This window comes from Lolium rigidum, chromosome 3, assembly GCF_022539505.1.
Source record: "Lolium rigidum isolate FL_2022 chromosome 3, APGP_CSIRO_Lrig_0.1, whole genome shotgun sequence".
NCBI classification, from domain to species: Eukaryota; Viridiplantae; Streptophyta; class Magnoliopsida; order Poales; family Poaceae; genus Lolium; species Lolium rigidum.
The window spans coordinates 409,864,303-409,877,744 of NC_061510.1; the positions used below are offsets into that span (position 1 = coordinate 409,864,303).

General features: G+C 47.3%; 1 protein-coding gene and 1 non-coding gene across 2 annotated transcripts; one reads left to right on the forward strand and one right to left on the reverse strand.

Annotated features, from left to right (window-relative positions):
* Positions 1–9,581: 9,581 nt before the first annotated feature.
* Positions 9,582–10,850, forward strand: LOC124701044 (arginine decarboxylase-like). The gene has a single exon (XM_047233099.1). The coding sequence runs from the start codon at positions 9,672–9,674 to the stop codon at positions 10,848–10,850; it is 1,179 nt and encodes a 392-aa protein (XP_047089055.1). The 5' UTR covers positions 9,582–9,671.
* Positions 10,851–13,175: 2,325 nt separating this feature from the next.
* TRNAV-CAC lies at positions 13,176–13,249 on the reverse strand. The gene has a single exon. It is a non-coding gene; the product is annotated as a tRNA-Val (tRNA).
* Between the last annotated feature and the right edge of the window lie 193 nt (positions 13,250–13,442).

The following is a 13,442-nucleotide window of genomic DNA, read 5'->3' on the forward strand; positions in this document are numbered from 1 at the left end:
TGATCTGCCGATGAAAACGATATTATTATACATCTACATTAATACGTCGTAGTTCCGTATAAGCCTTTTGCGTGGGCTTGTAAAGCGAGCAACACTTCTCGGCGAGATCTCTAACCTTCCGCTATAGCCTTCTCACAAAATGACCTTGCAACATGCGACAATGCACCTGAGCTAACCGATGGAAAAAAGATTTGTCCCCGTCATGGGACAAAATTTTAAAACTCCGTTGGACCGTTACCACTATTTCCCTTCGAGAAGGAACCATAAGTTTTAGGTGTCCATGGTTTTTGCACTGAGCAAAAGCGTGGCGCATAATCCATTGGGAGAATGACAAGACTGTCCCCACAACGCTTATCCCCTCGGCATGCTTCCGTTACGAACCCCGCTAGTTTTGTTCTGAATCCATGTGCCCACGGAGGGTAGGTGAGTCGGTTGGCTGCGCATTACACCAAGTCTATCTCATCTTGCTGAATCAACTCATCGTGCTAGCTAGCTCATTCCCAATGCCTACAATTCCAACAGATTAAGTATCAACATGCATGTACCAGATATCTCCATACATCCATGCATCTTGGTAAACATTTTCTAACACTTGTGCCATCCATATCTATTGTAGTCGGAGAACTGATACAAGTTGTATGGTGGATGTGTTTATATATGCTAATAGATAGATGTGTCTGGTATATATATTGAAGGATAGACACGAGTACATGTTGCTCTAAATGTAGTGATGGTGTTAGGTATGGTGGGTGATGTTTGAGTCATGTGTCCTAATGTTTCTCAAATTAAAACTTCATATAAAGTGGAACAAATATTATGCATGTGGTTTGGTGGCCTTGTACAACTGGTGCATACCTAAATTGCAAGAATTTTTTGATTGTTTATCTCCCATCATGTCGTGTTGAAATAGGACAATTGTAGCGGGGGTTGATCTGTGTTGCCCTCTTATTTTAGCGCTAGAAGAGCGGCATTTAATTTAAAAATATTGTTTCACGTTGCAAACATGTTAGGATAACAGTTGTAACAAATAGTATGAATGATCCACACAAATAATTTACCACTGGTTGCACTATTTTACAAAAAAAATTCCAATGGTATATCTTCCAACACCATTCTTGACTAATTAAGGAAAAGTTGACCGGGAATTCACCATTTCACAATCAACACATCAATCGCCTTGATTATGTCCCCTCTCTCCTTCCTTCTCCCGTTGCCAAGATGGATGCAAGCCAGCCATGAGGCCAAAGCTCGTGATGAGGCGAACAAATATGGCATGTCATCCACCAAAAAATATTTCGCGGAACAGACACACAACCTATTTTGAAAAACTCTATACACAATGATATAATGTTGTGATAGGGAAGAAGCAATTGGAATATGTTGTTTCTCCCAAATAAAACAACAAAGGGAAATAAAACTCTGTAGGTCACTGAAACGTTAAAACTAAAATGTGTAGAAAATAGTTCAAGAAAATCTGGATACAATGTAAATATATATATAACAATTTTTTTTAATGAAATAGTTTTATTGCGTGATCCATATTTCTTGTGGGGTCATACTCCGTGTTTACATTGCACATAAAATAAACAATAGTTTTCGCAAATCGACTTTCTGATGTACCAATCATCTACAAAGGTATAAGATTGTATATTTTTTAGTTTAGGGGAAATAGAAAGATAAAATTAAAAACGTGGGGGTGTAGGTGAGTCCATGCTATCCTCGCAAAAGTTTTGGGTAAAAAAAAACTGCATGCCACATGGAGATCAACTTCTTGCCAGAACATGTCAACCAATTACTCATCACAAAAGTTTCATCATCAACTTGATGCACCAATAAGTAAATCCTCAATTTACTCTAAAAGAAACTAAATCCCCAATTTCATTATAATCCATAGTCTGCCAAATCGTTTTCAGTCTGACCCAGTGGGGCTGATGGCCTAAAATACTTGTTTTTGGAAGCCCCTATGCAGCAAATGTTAATACTCCTACACTCGTCTATTTTTACTGTGTTGGCCAGTCGTATGAGGGCCCAAAGACTGCTTCCAGGCGGCCCATATGCAGCAGGGCAGCCACGATTGTACACTCTACTCCTGCACATCATCACTCTTGCAACTTCCACTTCAGCCATCTTTCTTCCCCATCGTCTTCTTCTTCCTCTTCTCAGCAGAAAAACTAAATTCTAGGCGTCCATGGTTGGTGTTCTTGGTAGAAGCGCGGCACACAATCCAGCGACAAAATCACAAGATTGTCCTCAAAACGCTTATCCACTTGGCCCGCTTCCTGCCATGATCATCTCCCTAGTTTGGTTGCGAATCCATGCGCCTATGGAGGGAAGGTGGGTTCCATGAACACACGTCGCCCCTACTCTATCATTCACCTTGCCCAAGCAACTACGCAAGCTAGCTAGCTCATTCCCAATGCCTACAATTCCAAAATAAAAAAAATTGGTAACATGTCTGACCCGGTATCTCCACACATGAGTATGACACATCCATGCATCTAGGTACATATTTTCTAACACTTGTGCCATCTATATCTACTGTATTTGATGATAGTAATTGTATGTTGGATATGTGTATATATGCTAATAGATAAAAGTGTCTGGTATATATATTGAAGGATAGACATGAGTACATGTTACCCTAAATGTGGTGCAAGGTATGGTGGGTAATGTTCGAGTCATGTGTCTTAAGGTTTCTCAAATTAAAACTTCATATAAAGTGGAATAAATATTATACATGTGGTTTGGTGGCCTTGTACAGTTGGTGCAAATCTCGGTTGCAAGAATGGGTGGCTCGTTTATCTCCAATCAATAGGACAACTGCAGTGGGGGCTGATCTGTGTTGCCCTCTACAGGAATGGAGGTAGACGCCGACGGCCACCACGTACGCCGAGGGCTTTATATCGGGGCCGTCGGCGTACAGCCTCGCCAGGGCACCTCCGGAGGACGACCGTCGGCGTACCGATGCCGTCGGCATAGCCCTCGGCGTATGCTGCCCGCCGTTAACGGCGACGGCCCGCCGTTAACGGCGACGGCCCGCCGTAGATGCTACGCCGAGGGCGCGTACGCCGAGGGGCTCGCCGGCCGTCGGTGTACGAAGCATACGCCGAGGGCTACCTCTACGCCGACGGCTCACTGGCCTATGCCGAGGGACCTAGACGCCGAGGACAGACGCCGAGGGCTGCCGTCGGCATAGCCTACGCCGAGGGCCAGGCGTGGCTACGCCGAGGGCAGCCGGCCGTCGGCGTAGTGCTCCGTTCCTGTAGTGAGCGATAGAAGAGCGGCATTTAAAATTGTTTCACGTTTCAAACATGTTGGGATAATAGTTGCAATAAATAGTGTGAATGATCCGCACAATTAATTACAACCTGTTGCATTATTGTACAAAAGAAGTCCAATGTCATCTCTTCCAACACACGTCTTGACTAATTAAGGACGAGTTAGTGGTGAATTCAATGTGTCACATACGAGGTAGGGAAAAGTGAGGCGATCACGAGGAGCTTCTAAAACCCCATCTAGGGATTCATCTTTTTCGTCGGTGATGTCGCTAGTCTGCTCACCTCCGGTAGGAGCCATGTGGCCTTGGACATGTGGCCGACCATGGCCCCTGGTCGGCAGGAGGGTTTCCGCTTTTTTCTTAAATTTTTGGTGACGCGGCAACTACATCTTAAAGTTAGAATAATGTTATCTTCACCCTATCCTTGTGATGCATCTACCGCCGATGAAGGCGCTTGGAGTAGTGTGTCCTGTGGATCTCTTGGGATCCAGTCGGTTTTCGTATTCGTTAGTGTGGTTTCAGGTCTAGTTCTTTCGATCTATTGGTCTCATCTTTGGTGATGGTTGTTGCTCTGGTGCACTGGTTCTTTGGAGGCTTAGAGCATCTCTAACAGAGCCCGTAAAAATGCAAACCGTAAAACGCGAGTTCAGGCCACTGAACTCGCGTTTACGGGTCGAAAGAAAGTCGGCGCAGATCAGAACCCGTAAACTAAAACTGTAAAAAAGCATATTCCAAAATATGCTATTAGACCCACATGTTAGTCTTTTTTTTCCTTTTTCCCTTCCTTCCTTCTTCTTCCTGTGCCCCGCGCGCCCAGCCGCTGCACCCGCGCCTCCCCCTGCCGCCGCCGCGTAGCCGTGCACCGGCCGTGCGCCCCCCCCCCGCCGCCCGGCGCCGCCCTCCTGCCGCCCCCGCGCCGCCCATGCCCCCCCCCGCCGCCCTCGCGCCGGCCGTGTGCCGGCACTGCGCCGCCCGCCCCCGCGCCGGCCGTGTGCCGCCCTCGCGCCGCCCCACCGTCGCTCCTCCGCGCCGGCCGTGCGCCGCCCGACGTTGGCCCCACGCCGGCCGCCGCCGGACCCGCGCCGCCCAGCCGCTGCCCCAGCGTCGGCCTCGCGCCGGCCCTGCCCCGCCGCCGCCACGCCGTCGCCGGCCGTCGCTGGCACCGGACCCGCGCCGCCCTAGCCGGATTTTGCCGGATTTCGGTCCTATTCCGGAACTCCTCCGTCGGAACCGCACTGTTTGGAGCTGAAGATTCCGCCCGCCAAAACGTCACTAGGAATTCAGTTTAGCTTCGGTTCGACTTTTCGATCCCTACAAATACAGGCCGACGGAGCGAACCGAACAAAAACCGAAAAAATATTTTCAGTTTTGGCTTGTTTACGGTCACTGATCGGCCCCCTTTTTCGGCCCGAACCCATAAACTGGCGGTTATTTTTCGGTTTTATGCCTTTTACGGGCTCTGTTAGAGATGCTCTTAGGGCCTGTTTGGTGTGGCTTTTTTTGGCTTTTGGCTTTGGCAAAAGCCACCAAAAGCACCTAATAGGTGCTTTTTTTTGGCTTTTGGATTTTGGAAGCCAAAAACAAAGATCCTATTCTTTTGGCTTCCAAAATCCAAAAGCCAAAAAAAGCACCTATTTAGGTGCTTTTGGTGGCTTTTGCCAAAGCCAAAAGCCAAAAAAAGCCACACCAAACAGGCCCTTAGCACGGTAACTTTCTGTCTATCTACTACAACAAGATCTACTATAGATAGCTTTGCCCAGCTATGGAGAGGCGAGGACGGCGGCACGACCCGGCTCCTGCTAGTGTTTGTAGTCATCGCTAGGTGGTCAAAGATATATTTGTAATTTTTATTATTTTTAGGCTTCTTTCTACTAATATGGGTGATTATCATTAGATCGATGGATTTTTCACAAAAGAAAAGAATTCATCGTGTCACAATGAACCCACCAACCCTATTGATTTAGTTCCATCTCTCCTTCCTTCTCCTAGGTGGATGTAAGCGAGCCATGAGGACAAAGCTCATGATGAGCGGAACAAATTTGGTATTCCAATCCACCAAAATATATTCCCGGAACAAACAAACAACCTATTTGGGAAAAGTTTGTACAAGATAATATCATGTTGTGATCGGGATGAAGTAATTGGAATCTGTTGTTTCTCTCAAATAAAACAACATATGGAATTAAAACTTTGCAGGTCACTGAAATATTAAAAGTAAGATGTGTAGAAAATAGTTCAAGCAAGCTTGGATACCATGTAAATATACATATAATGAATTTTTTTTAGTGAAATAGTTTCATTACATGATACATATTTCTTGTGGGGTCATACTCCGTATTTACGTTGCACATAAAAAGTAAACACTAGTATTTTCAAATCGATGTTCCGATGTACCAATCACGTACAAAGGTTGAAGACAGTATATTTTTTTAGTTTGGGAGAAATAGAAAGAGGAAGTTCAAAAAATGTGGGGGTGTAGGTGAGTCCATGCTCAATGCCGACTTTCCCAAATTTTAATCGTCAACAAAGTTTCAGGTGAAAGAACTGCATGCCACTTCTTGCCAAAACATGTCAACCAATTACTCATCACAAAAGTTTCATCATCAGCTTGATGCACCAATAAATGAATCCTCAATTTACTCTAAAAGAAACTAAATCCCCAATTTCATTAACCCATAGTCTGACCAACTCGTTTTCAGTCTGACCCAGTGAGGCTGATGGCCTAAGAGCATCTCTAGCAGAGCCCGTAAAAGGGTCAAAACCGAAAAATAACCGCCAGTTTACGGGTTCGTATGTAACTTGGACTTCCGTAGCTTCGGGAACCTATCTGTTGACACTCGTTTTGGGCCGATAGCTAATCAAGGATAGAATCCCGCCGTGACAAATGAAAATAGATAAGGCGCAATTGGAAAGATTCAATCGGCAAGTTTTTATTGCTCATTGAGAATACATCATGTCCATCATGTCAAGTTTTGCCATGATCCGACTTAATAGCCGATTATGCTAACACTCAGAGGTAACCACGAGGATCAAGATATGAAGGCTTCCACTAGAGATTATTTAAGATGACCTCAAATGAAGAAGTGATAGAAACGAAAGTTGTGCGTCTCGTCGAAACAAACAACTTTAATTTTTAGATCATCGCGATCCGAGATAGTATGCAACCTCTGGAACGAACGCACTTTATCAGACATGGAAGGTTCCGGTGTCTGGTCGGGAGCGTAAAGAAATCAAATGTGCATCTGCGAACTGCACAAACGTTTTCACGTTCGGCCGATTTTAGAAGTCAAGATTAACTCAGATGGAAATTCAACATGAAAGTTCTTCGTTTTTTCAAGACGAACAACTTTGTTGTTTACCAGATTTTGATTTGAGGTCGTTTACTGCCTCAAAGTTGTCCCGCAAGGTAAACCGAACAGTTTTGGAAAGTTCGGTTCAAACCATCCGAATTGGACCTAGTTTCGGGTTTTGGACGTGAATCCAACCCTATTTCTTGCACGGAAAGTCCAGCCGCTCCTTATATACTTGAGGGGTGCAGGACGATTGAAACAACACCAATCGAACAAATCAATCTACTACTTTTTCGTGTTCATCTACTTTTATCTCTCTCTCATTGTATCTTTTTCTCGTTCTTCGTTGTTCTTCAGGATTGGAGGCTGCGAATCCACGAGGTCCTAGAGGCGGTCAGGCCGACCTAGGGCAGCCCGTAGCCACCGCAAGCCCTGACGGGGTCCCTCCCGGGCGAGCGGGGTTTCGGGTCTCAAAAGAGCCCGCCGGATTGTCTTGCGTATCGCGCATCCGGCGAGCCTCCCTCGCCGCGTGCTGCCGCGCATCGCGCTCGGCGTCGAGGGTACACGGCGACGTGTTCGTGTGCGAACACTATCCTTGCGAAAATGTACCCAGACCATATCACTAGGCTTGAACAACATCTCCTTGCGCTTCTTGTTCATCCTTGCAGCATTGTTCTTGCCTTTCTTCTCTATCAACTCTTTAGTCTTCACATGAATCTTTCGCACAAAATCTGCCCTCTTTGATGTCTCCATATAGACTCTCTCATGTATTCGCAAAGGCAACAAGTAAAGTGGAGTAATGGGTTTGAAACCATACACCACCTCAAAGGGACACAGCTATGTGGTAGAATGTACCGCCCTGTTATAAGCAAACTCCACATGCGGCAAACAATCTTCCCACTACTTCAGGTTCTTCTTAATCATGGATCTCAACAGTTGTGACAATGTTCTATTCACCACTTCAGTTTGACCATCAGTTTGGGGATGACAAGTAGTACTGAACAGCAGCTTTGTCCCCAGCTTTCTCCAAAGCGTCTTCCAGAAGTTGCTCATAAAATTCACGTCACGATCAGAAACAATAGTCTTCGGGACTCCATGTAGGCGTACAATCTCCCTGAAAAATAGGTTAGCAATATGCGACACATCGTCGCTCTTGTGGCAGGCAATAAAGTGTGACATCTTAGAAAATCTATCCACTACCACAAATATCGAATCATGGCCTCTCTTAGTACGCGGCAAACCCAACACAAAATCCATACTAGCTAATGTCTTCCCATGGTGTAGTAGGTGTCGGTAAAGGAGTATACAAACCGTGAGGCTTCAGCTTGGACTTGGACTTGTTGCAAGTAATGCATCTCTTCACATATCTGACCACATCCCGCCTCATCTTTGGCCAATAAAAATTATCAGCGAGCATGAGTAGCGTCTTCTCACGCCCAAAGTGACCCATCAATCCTCCAGCATGTGATTCCTACAATAAGAGCAAACGCAGAGACGATTTTGGAACACATAGTTTGTTAGCTCTAAACAAGAACCCATCATGTATGTGATATTTTTCCCATGCTTTACCAATAGCACACAAGCGATATGGTTCAGCAAAATCATGATCAGTAGCATACAAATCACATATTATCTCTAATCCAGGAATTTTAACATCAAGTTGAGTTAATAGCATATTCTTCCTAGATAGCGCATCAACAAGAATATTATCTTTTCCCTTCTTATGCTTAATAATGTATGAAAAAGACTCAATGAACTCAACCCACTTAGCAAGACGCCTATGCAAGTTTGATTGAGCTTTCAGATATCTTAAAGCTTCATGATCAGAATGTATGATAAATTATTTTGGCCACAAATAATGTTACCAAACCTCAAGAACTCTAATTAAAGCATACAATTCTTTATCATATATAGGATAGTTCAACTTAGCACCAGAAAGTTTCTCAGAAAAATATGCAATTGGGCGACTCTCTTGTATCAACACACCACCAATTCCAATACCACTAGCATCACATTCAATCTCCGACCCCACGCGCGCCTCTACACGTGGTAAACCCCTCTCCTTCCTTGCGCTGAAGTTGGTTTAAGTGTCGCTGATTTTCCCCTGGGCTCGTTTGAAGTACCGGCGTTCTTCCATTCTAGTGCCCGCAACATGTTTGCTGAATTGCTCGTGGTAGTCTGGACAGCACAACACCATAATACAATTCTTAGATTTTTTTAGATAGATTGGACCTTGTGTTTTGAGGTAGGCACGAAACTAGATTATGGCCCAGTCTATCCGAACCTGTCAGGCTATTTTTACTTAAGCTGCATCTGTTCTGTCCCAGTCTAAACTGAATCTGTATATCGCCCATGTGCACTCCTGGACTGTGCATTATGCCAATGGTTCATTGTTGTCCAGAAAAAATTTCTCCTCGTTCCCTTGCGTGCCAAAACTATGGGTTAGACTTGCTTTGACTTGTTCGAATACTACTACTGAACTGAAGATGCTTTCTAGTTTGCGTTGCATAGGTTGGTCATGATTCATCTACTTTGCAATCTTGATTGACCGCTGATGAAATCATGTGTTATACTTTCTATCAAATACTACTCAACTGAAGATGGTTTGCGTTGACCGAAATTGGTGATAATTAGAGCAGAGAATATACATGTTCAGCGTCACCTTCTTCTGTCCATCCCATGTGCCAATCCAACGTTTCTTAGTCTTGCAGAAATCACCGCAGCGACATGTAATAGCACGTTGTGGCACTTCATGGAACACTCCAGGAATATCTGAAACTGAAGCTACAATAACAGAATCATCAGTAGCTGTCCAAGGTGGTACTGCCCCTCTGGTGCAGGCACTGAAATCAACTGCAGCTCAAGACGTGTCCTGTTTTCACTTCCCGGAGCACAACAGAGGGAAAGCTGCTCCGTCTTCCTTGCTGAACCTTATTGGCGCGGGAGCGTTTTTGCATGACCTGCCCGAGCTACCTGAGCTCGATGACCTCTTCTACCCTAGGGGTGTGATTTTGGATGCTTAGAACCGGGCGGCTCAACTGTTTGGATCATCGAAAACATGGTTCCTGGTCAATGGGAGTACCTGTGGAATCCAGGCCGCAGTGATGGCTACCTGCTCCCCAGGTGACTTCCTCATTGTTCCTCGAAACTGCCACATTTCAGTGATCTCTGCACTGGTTCTGTCTGGTGCGGTGCGTAAGTATATAGTACCAGAGTACAATTATGTGTGGGACATCGCTGGTGGTATCACGCCGTCACAGGTAGATAGAGCACTGAAGGAGCTTGAGAAGGATGGGAAAAAAATAGGTGTTGTTCTTGTTACTTCACCGACCTATCATGGCATATGCAGCAATGTCCAAGGCATCGTTGATGTTTGTCATCCGTTGCACATTCCAGTTATAGTTGACGAGGCACATGGTGCGCATTTCAGGTTCCATGACAGTTTTCCAAGCACAGCGATTGAGCAAGGTGCTGACTTGGTTGTGCAATCCACACATAAGGTTCTGAGCTCGCTTACACAGTCCTCGATGCTTCACATGGCTGGAGGTCTCGTGGATGCAGATAAAGTGAGCCAATGCCTCCAGTTGCTCCAGAGCTCAAGCCCAAGCTACCTCCTCCTTTCATCTTTAGATGCTGCAAGAGCTCAGTTGAGCGAGAACGTGAAATATTTTGATGAGCCAGTGGATATGGCTTTACAAACAAAAGACCAGCTGAGGCTAATCCCAGGGATATCTGTCCTGGACTTGTCAAACTTTGTTTCTGACTTCCCTTCTATTGACCCCTTGCGTATCACACTAAGTGCGTCAGATCTACATTTATCTGGATACGAAGCAGATGATGTTTTCGCTGAAGAGCATCAAATTGTATCTGAGCTTGTCGGTACAAAGGCAGTGACATTTGCAGTCAACTTAGGGACCAGACGACAAGATGTTGAAAAGCTTGTACAGTGTGCAAATCATCTTTCAGAAAAATACTTCTCTGGAAATGAATCCAGAGTTGGAAAACATAATTATGTTGGTAGCCCATTAGATAAGTTTTCTGTCAAGCTGACTCCAAGAGAGGCATTCTTTACAAAGAAAAGAAGAGTGTGCCTTGAGGACAGCTTTGGCGAGATATGTGGTGAGCTTATCTGCCCGTATCCACCAGGTATCCCTGTACTGATTCCTGGTGAGGTCATAACGCAGGATTCGATGTCTTACTTAATGAACATCAGATACCAGGGCATAACAATCAGTGGTGCAGCTGATGTTGAACTCAAGTCGATTATGGTATGCAGCTTGTGATAACTATGTGACAGAAATGTTTCGATGGTTGACGGACTTATGAATCATGATGCATCTGCATAGTATAAGGGATGATAACCACAGATCATCCCAAGCAGAGCACGGTCAGGTTCTTCTTTCAACAGATATGGACACCACTTGTGTAACAGAACAACTGACTACTTGATCAAACATTGAGATTGCATCTCGTGAAGAAAGAGTTAGCTCTCAAGCTACAAGACGATGCGAAAAATATAAGTAGAGTCTATCCATCAGTCTATGGCATGTGGGATCCTGTGATTTGAAGCATAAACCATTGAAAGTGTCAATCTTTTCCTCGGACGTGCCTTGGAATGTGAGATGATATCCTGCTTTTGTCCATAAGAAAACAAGTAAAGTAGCCATAACGGTTCCTCTGTGTTCCTTTCTTTTCCAGTTTTCCCCATTGGTTCTCTTCAGAATCCAGGCTCAATCTGAGTCGACTGTCACCCTGAGCTGAGGAAAAAGTCACCCGCTCCCCTCGTCGTCTCCTCCGGGCGACAGGGGGGGCAAACCCTAGCCCCCCGCCACCGCCACCTCTCCCCACCATCTCCCCCTCCTCGTCGCCCCCCGAGGCTGCCGCCGGGCAAAGCCGGGCGACGCCGGTGAAGGGGGCGGCGGGGACCTAGCGCCTCTCGGCTCCTGGCGCGGAGGATCTGGAGGGACGCCTCCATGACAGGGACCGGAGGTTGGGCACGCGCGGGTGGGGCTGCTGGCGCTGGTCTGCGTGCGGGCGTGGTGGTGACCGGCCAGGGAGCGGTGGAGGTGCTGCGGCCTGCGGGGGAGGATGGCGCAAGGCGGCGCGCGCGGGCCCAGATGGGTTCGTGCTGGGCTTGCCAGGGGGTCGCGCTGCGGCTGGTGGCGGCCGGGGCTGTGGCCGCGTCCTTCTTCTTGGCTTCCGCGGCGAGGCTGTAGATGGCGGGCGTGGCGACGGGCATGGTGGCTGTTCCAAGGGGCTGCGGCATGGTTCGTGCATGGTGCTGCAGCGGTGGCCAGGTGCTGGTGGCCTTGGGATTCGGGGGCACGGCGACGGGACGGTGGGCATCCGCGATGGCATGTTGGTCGGCATGCTTTGACTGCCCTGCCGGTGAGGGACGCTTTGGCAGGATGGTGCTCCGGGTGAAAGCCCTGCCCGACTCGGTCGGTGCCGGCGATGACGACGCCCCGGGGCTCCGTTCTCCTTCTTGAAGGCATCGTCGTGGGGCTCCTACCTCTCCTGCATTGAAGGCTTCATGATCTCCGGGTGAAAACCCAAGCTTTGGCCTCGGCCGGTGCGGGCGACGGCGACGGTCTCATCGCTTCCCTTCTTGGAGGCGTCGTCTTGGAGCGCTTGACCTTCTCTCGGCGGTGGTGGTTTTGCTTGTCGTGCTATCTTGCCACGCCGGACGGGTTGGAGGATGTCGAGGCGACGGCCTCGGATAGGTGGCTGTGAGCCGGGGCGGCGGCCCCGGAAGGCGGTGCGGCAACATCTCTATGGTGCGGGGATGCGGCTTGCCACGACTTGGGTGGCGACCCTGGCCGTGTGGGCGGCAGGGGCGGTCGGCTCGGTCGGCGCGTCCTAGTGGGGACGGTCGGACGTTATGTCGGGGCGGCGGCCCCGGATGAGTTGGTGTGATGACCGTGGTCTCGCGGTCGTTTGCCTCGGGCAGCTTGGGTTGCGGGTGAACGGTTCGTGCGGCATTGCAGCTCGAGAGCGAGCGGTGGTACGTCGGGGCGGCGGCCCCGGAAGGTGGTGGTCTTGGTGGATGCGCAGGGCGTGACGGAGCAGCGGTATGTCGGAGCGGCGGCTCCGAATGTTCGTCATCTTAACAGTGTTGAGGATATCGACTTTGTGTCGCGAGGGCGACAAGGTCGTTTTGCCTTTATGGCGTGGCAAGTGGGGGTTTGGCCCTGCGGTGTCTTGTTGTATGGTTTTCGCCCGGTTTTCTCCTAAAAACTGTGCACTTTCTGCTTAATTAATCGATGGGGCAAAGCTTTTGCCTCCGTTTCAAAAAAAAAAACTGTCACCCTGAGCTCAAGCATCAGGCGCAGTTTGTACGACTTCATAGTTTTCCATGCGCATGTTGCAAGGTTGCTCAACCAAGTACTCTACCCGCCTGACATAGTATCATTAACCATCAGTTGCAGGATTTTACAAAAAAAAAAGTGTCCAGGGGAATCTGCACCAGACCACCACTGTTATAACTAATGTTTTGGAGCAAACATGGTGTATGGTGTGCGGTTATCAAGAAATTCTGGAAGTTAAAAGTGATAGGTTTATTTTCCGACTGTATTTATTTATTTATTTAATAAAGAGAGGAAGAAAAATGTCTGAGCCCAGGTTCGAACTGGGGACCTTTAGTGTGTGAGACTAACGTGATAACCGACTACACCACCCAGACTGATCTGCCGTTGAAAACGATATTATTATACATCTACGTTAATACGCCGTAGTTCCGTATAAGCCTTTTGCGTGGGCTTCCAGAGTTCCAGTACAAGCGCTAATTTATGGGAAATCAGACATGGAACAAAATTCGGACACCATGGGAAATTATACAACAAACTCTCTCCAAAAGACAAGCGAGCAACACTTCC

What these genes read in the sequence shown, in the direction of transcription:
- LOC124701044 (XM_047233099.1), top strand. Translation starts at nt 9,672, where the DNA reads ATGGCTACCTGCTCCCCAGGTGACTTCCTCATTGTTCCTCGAAACTGC.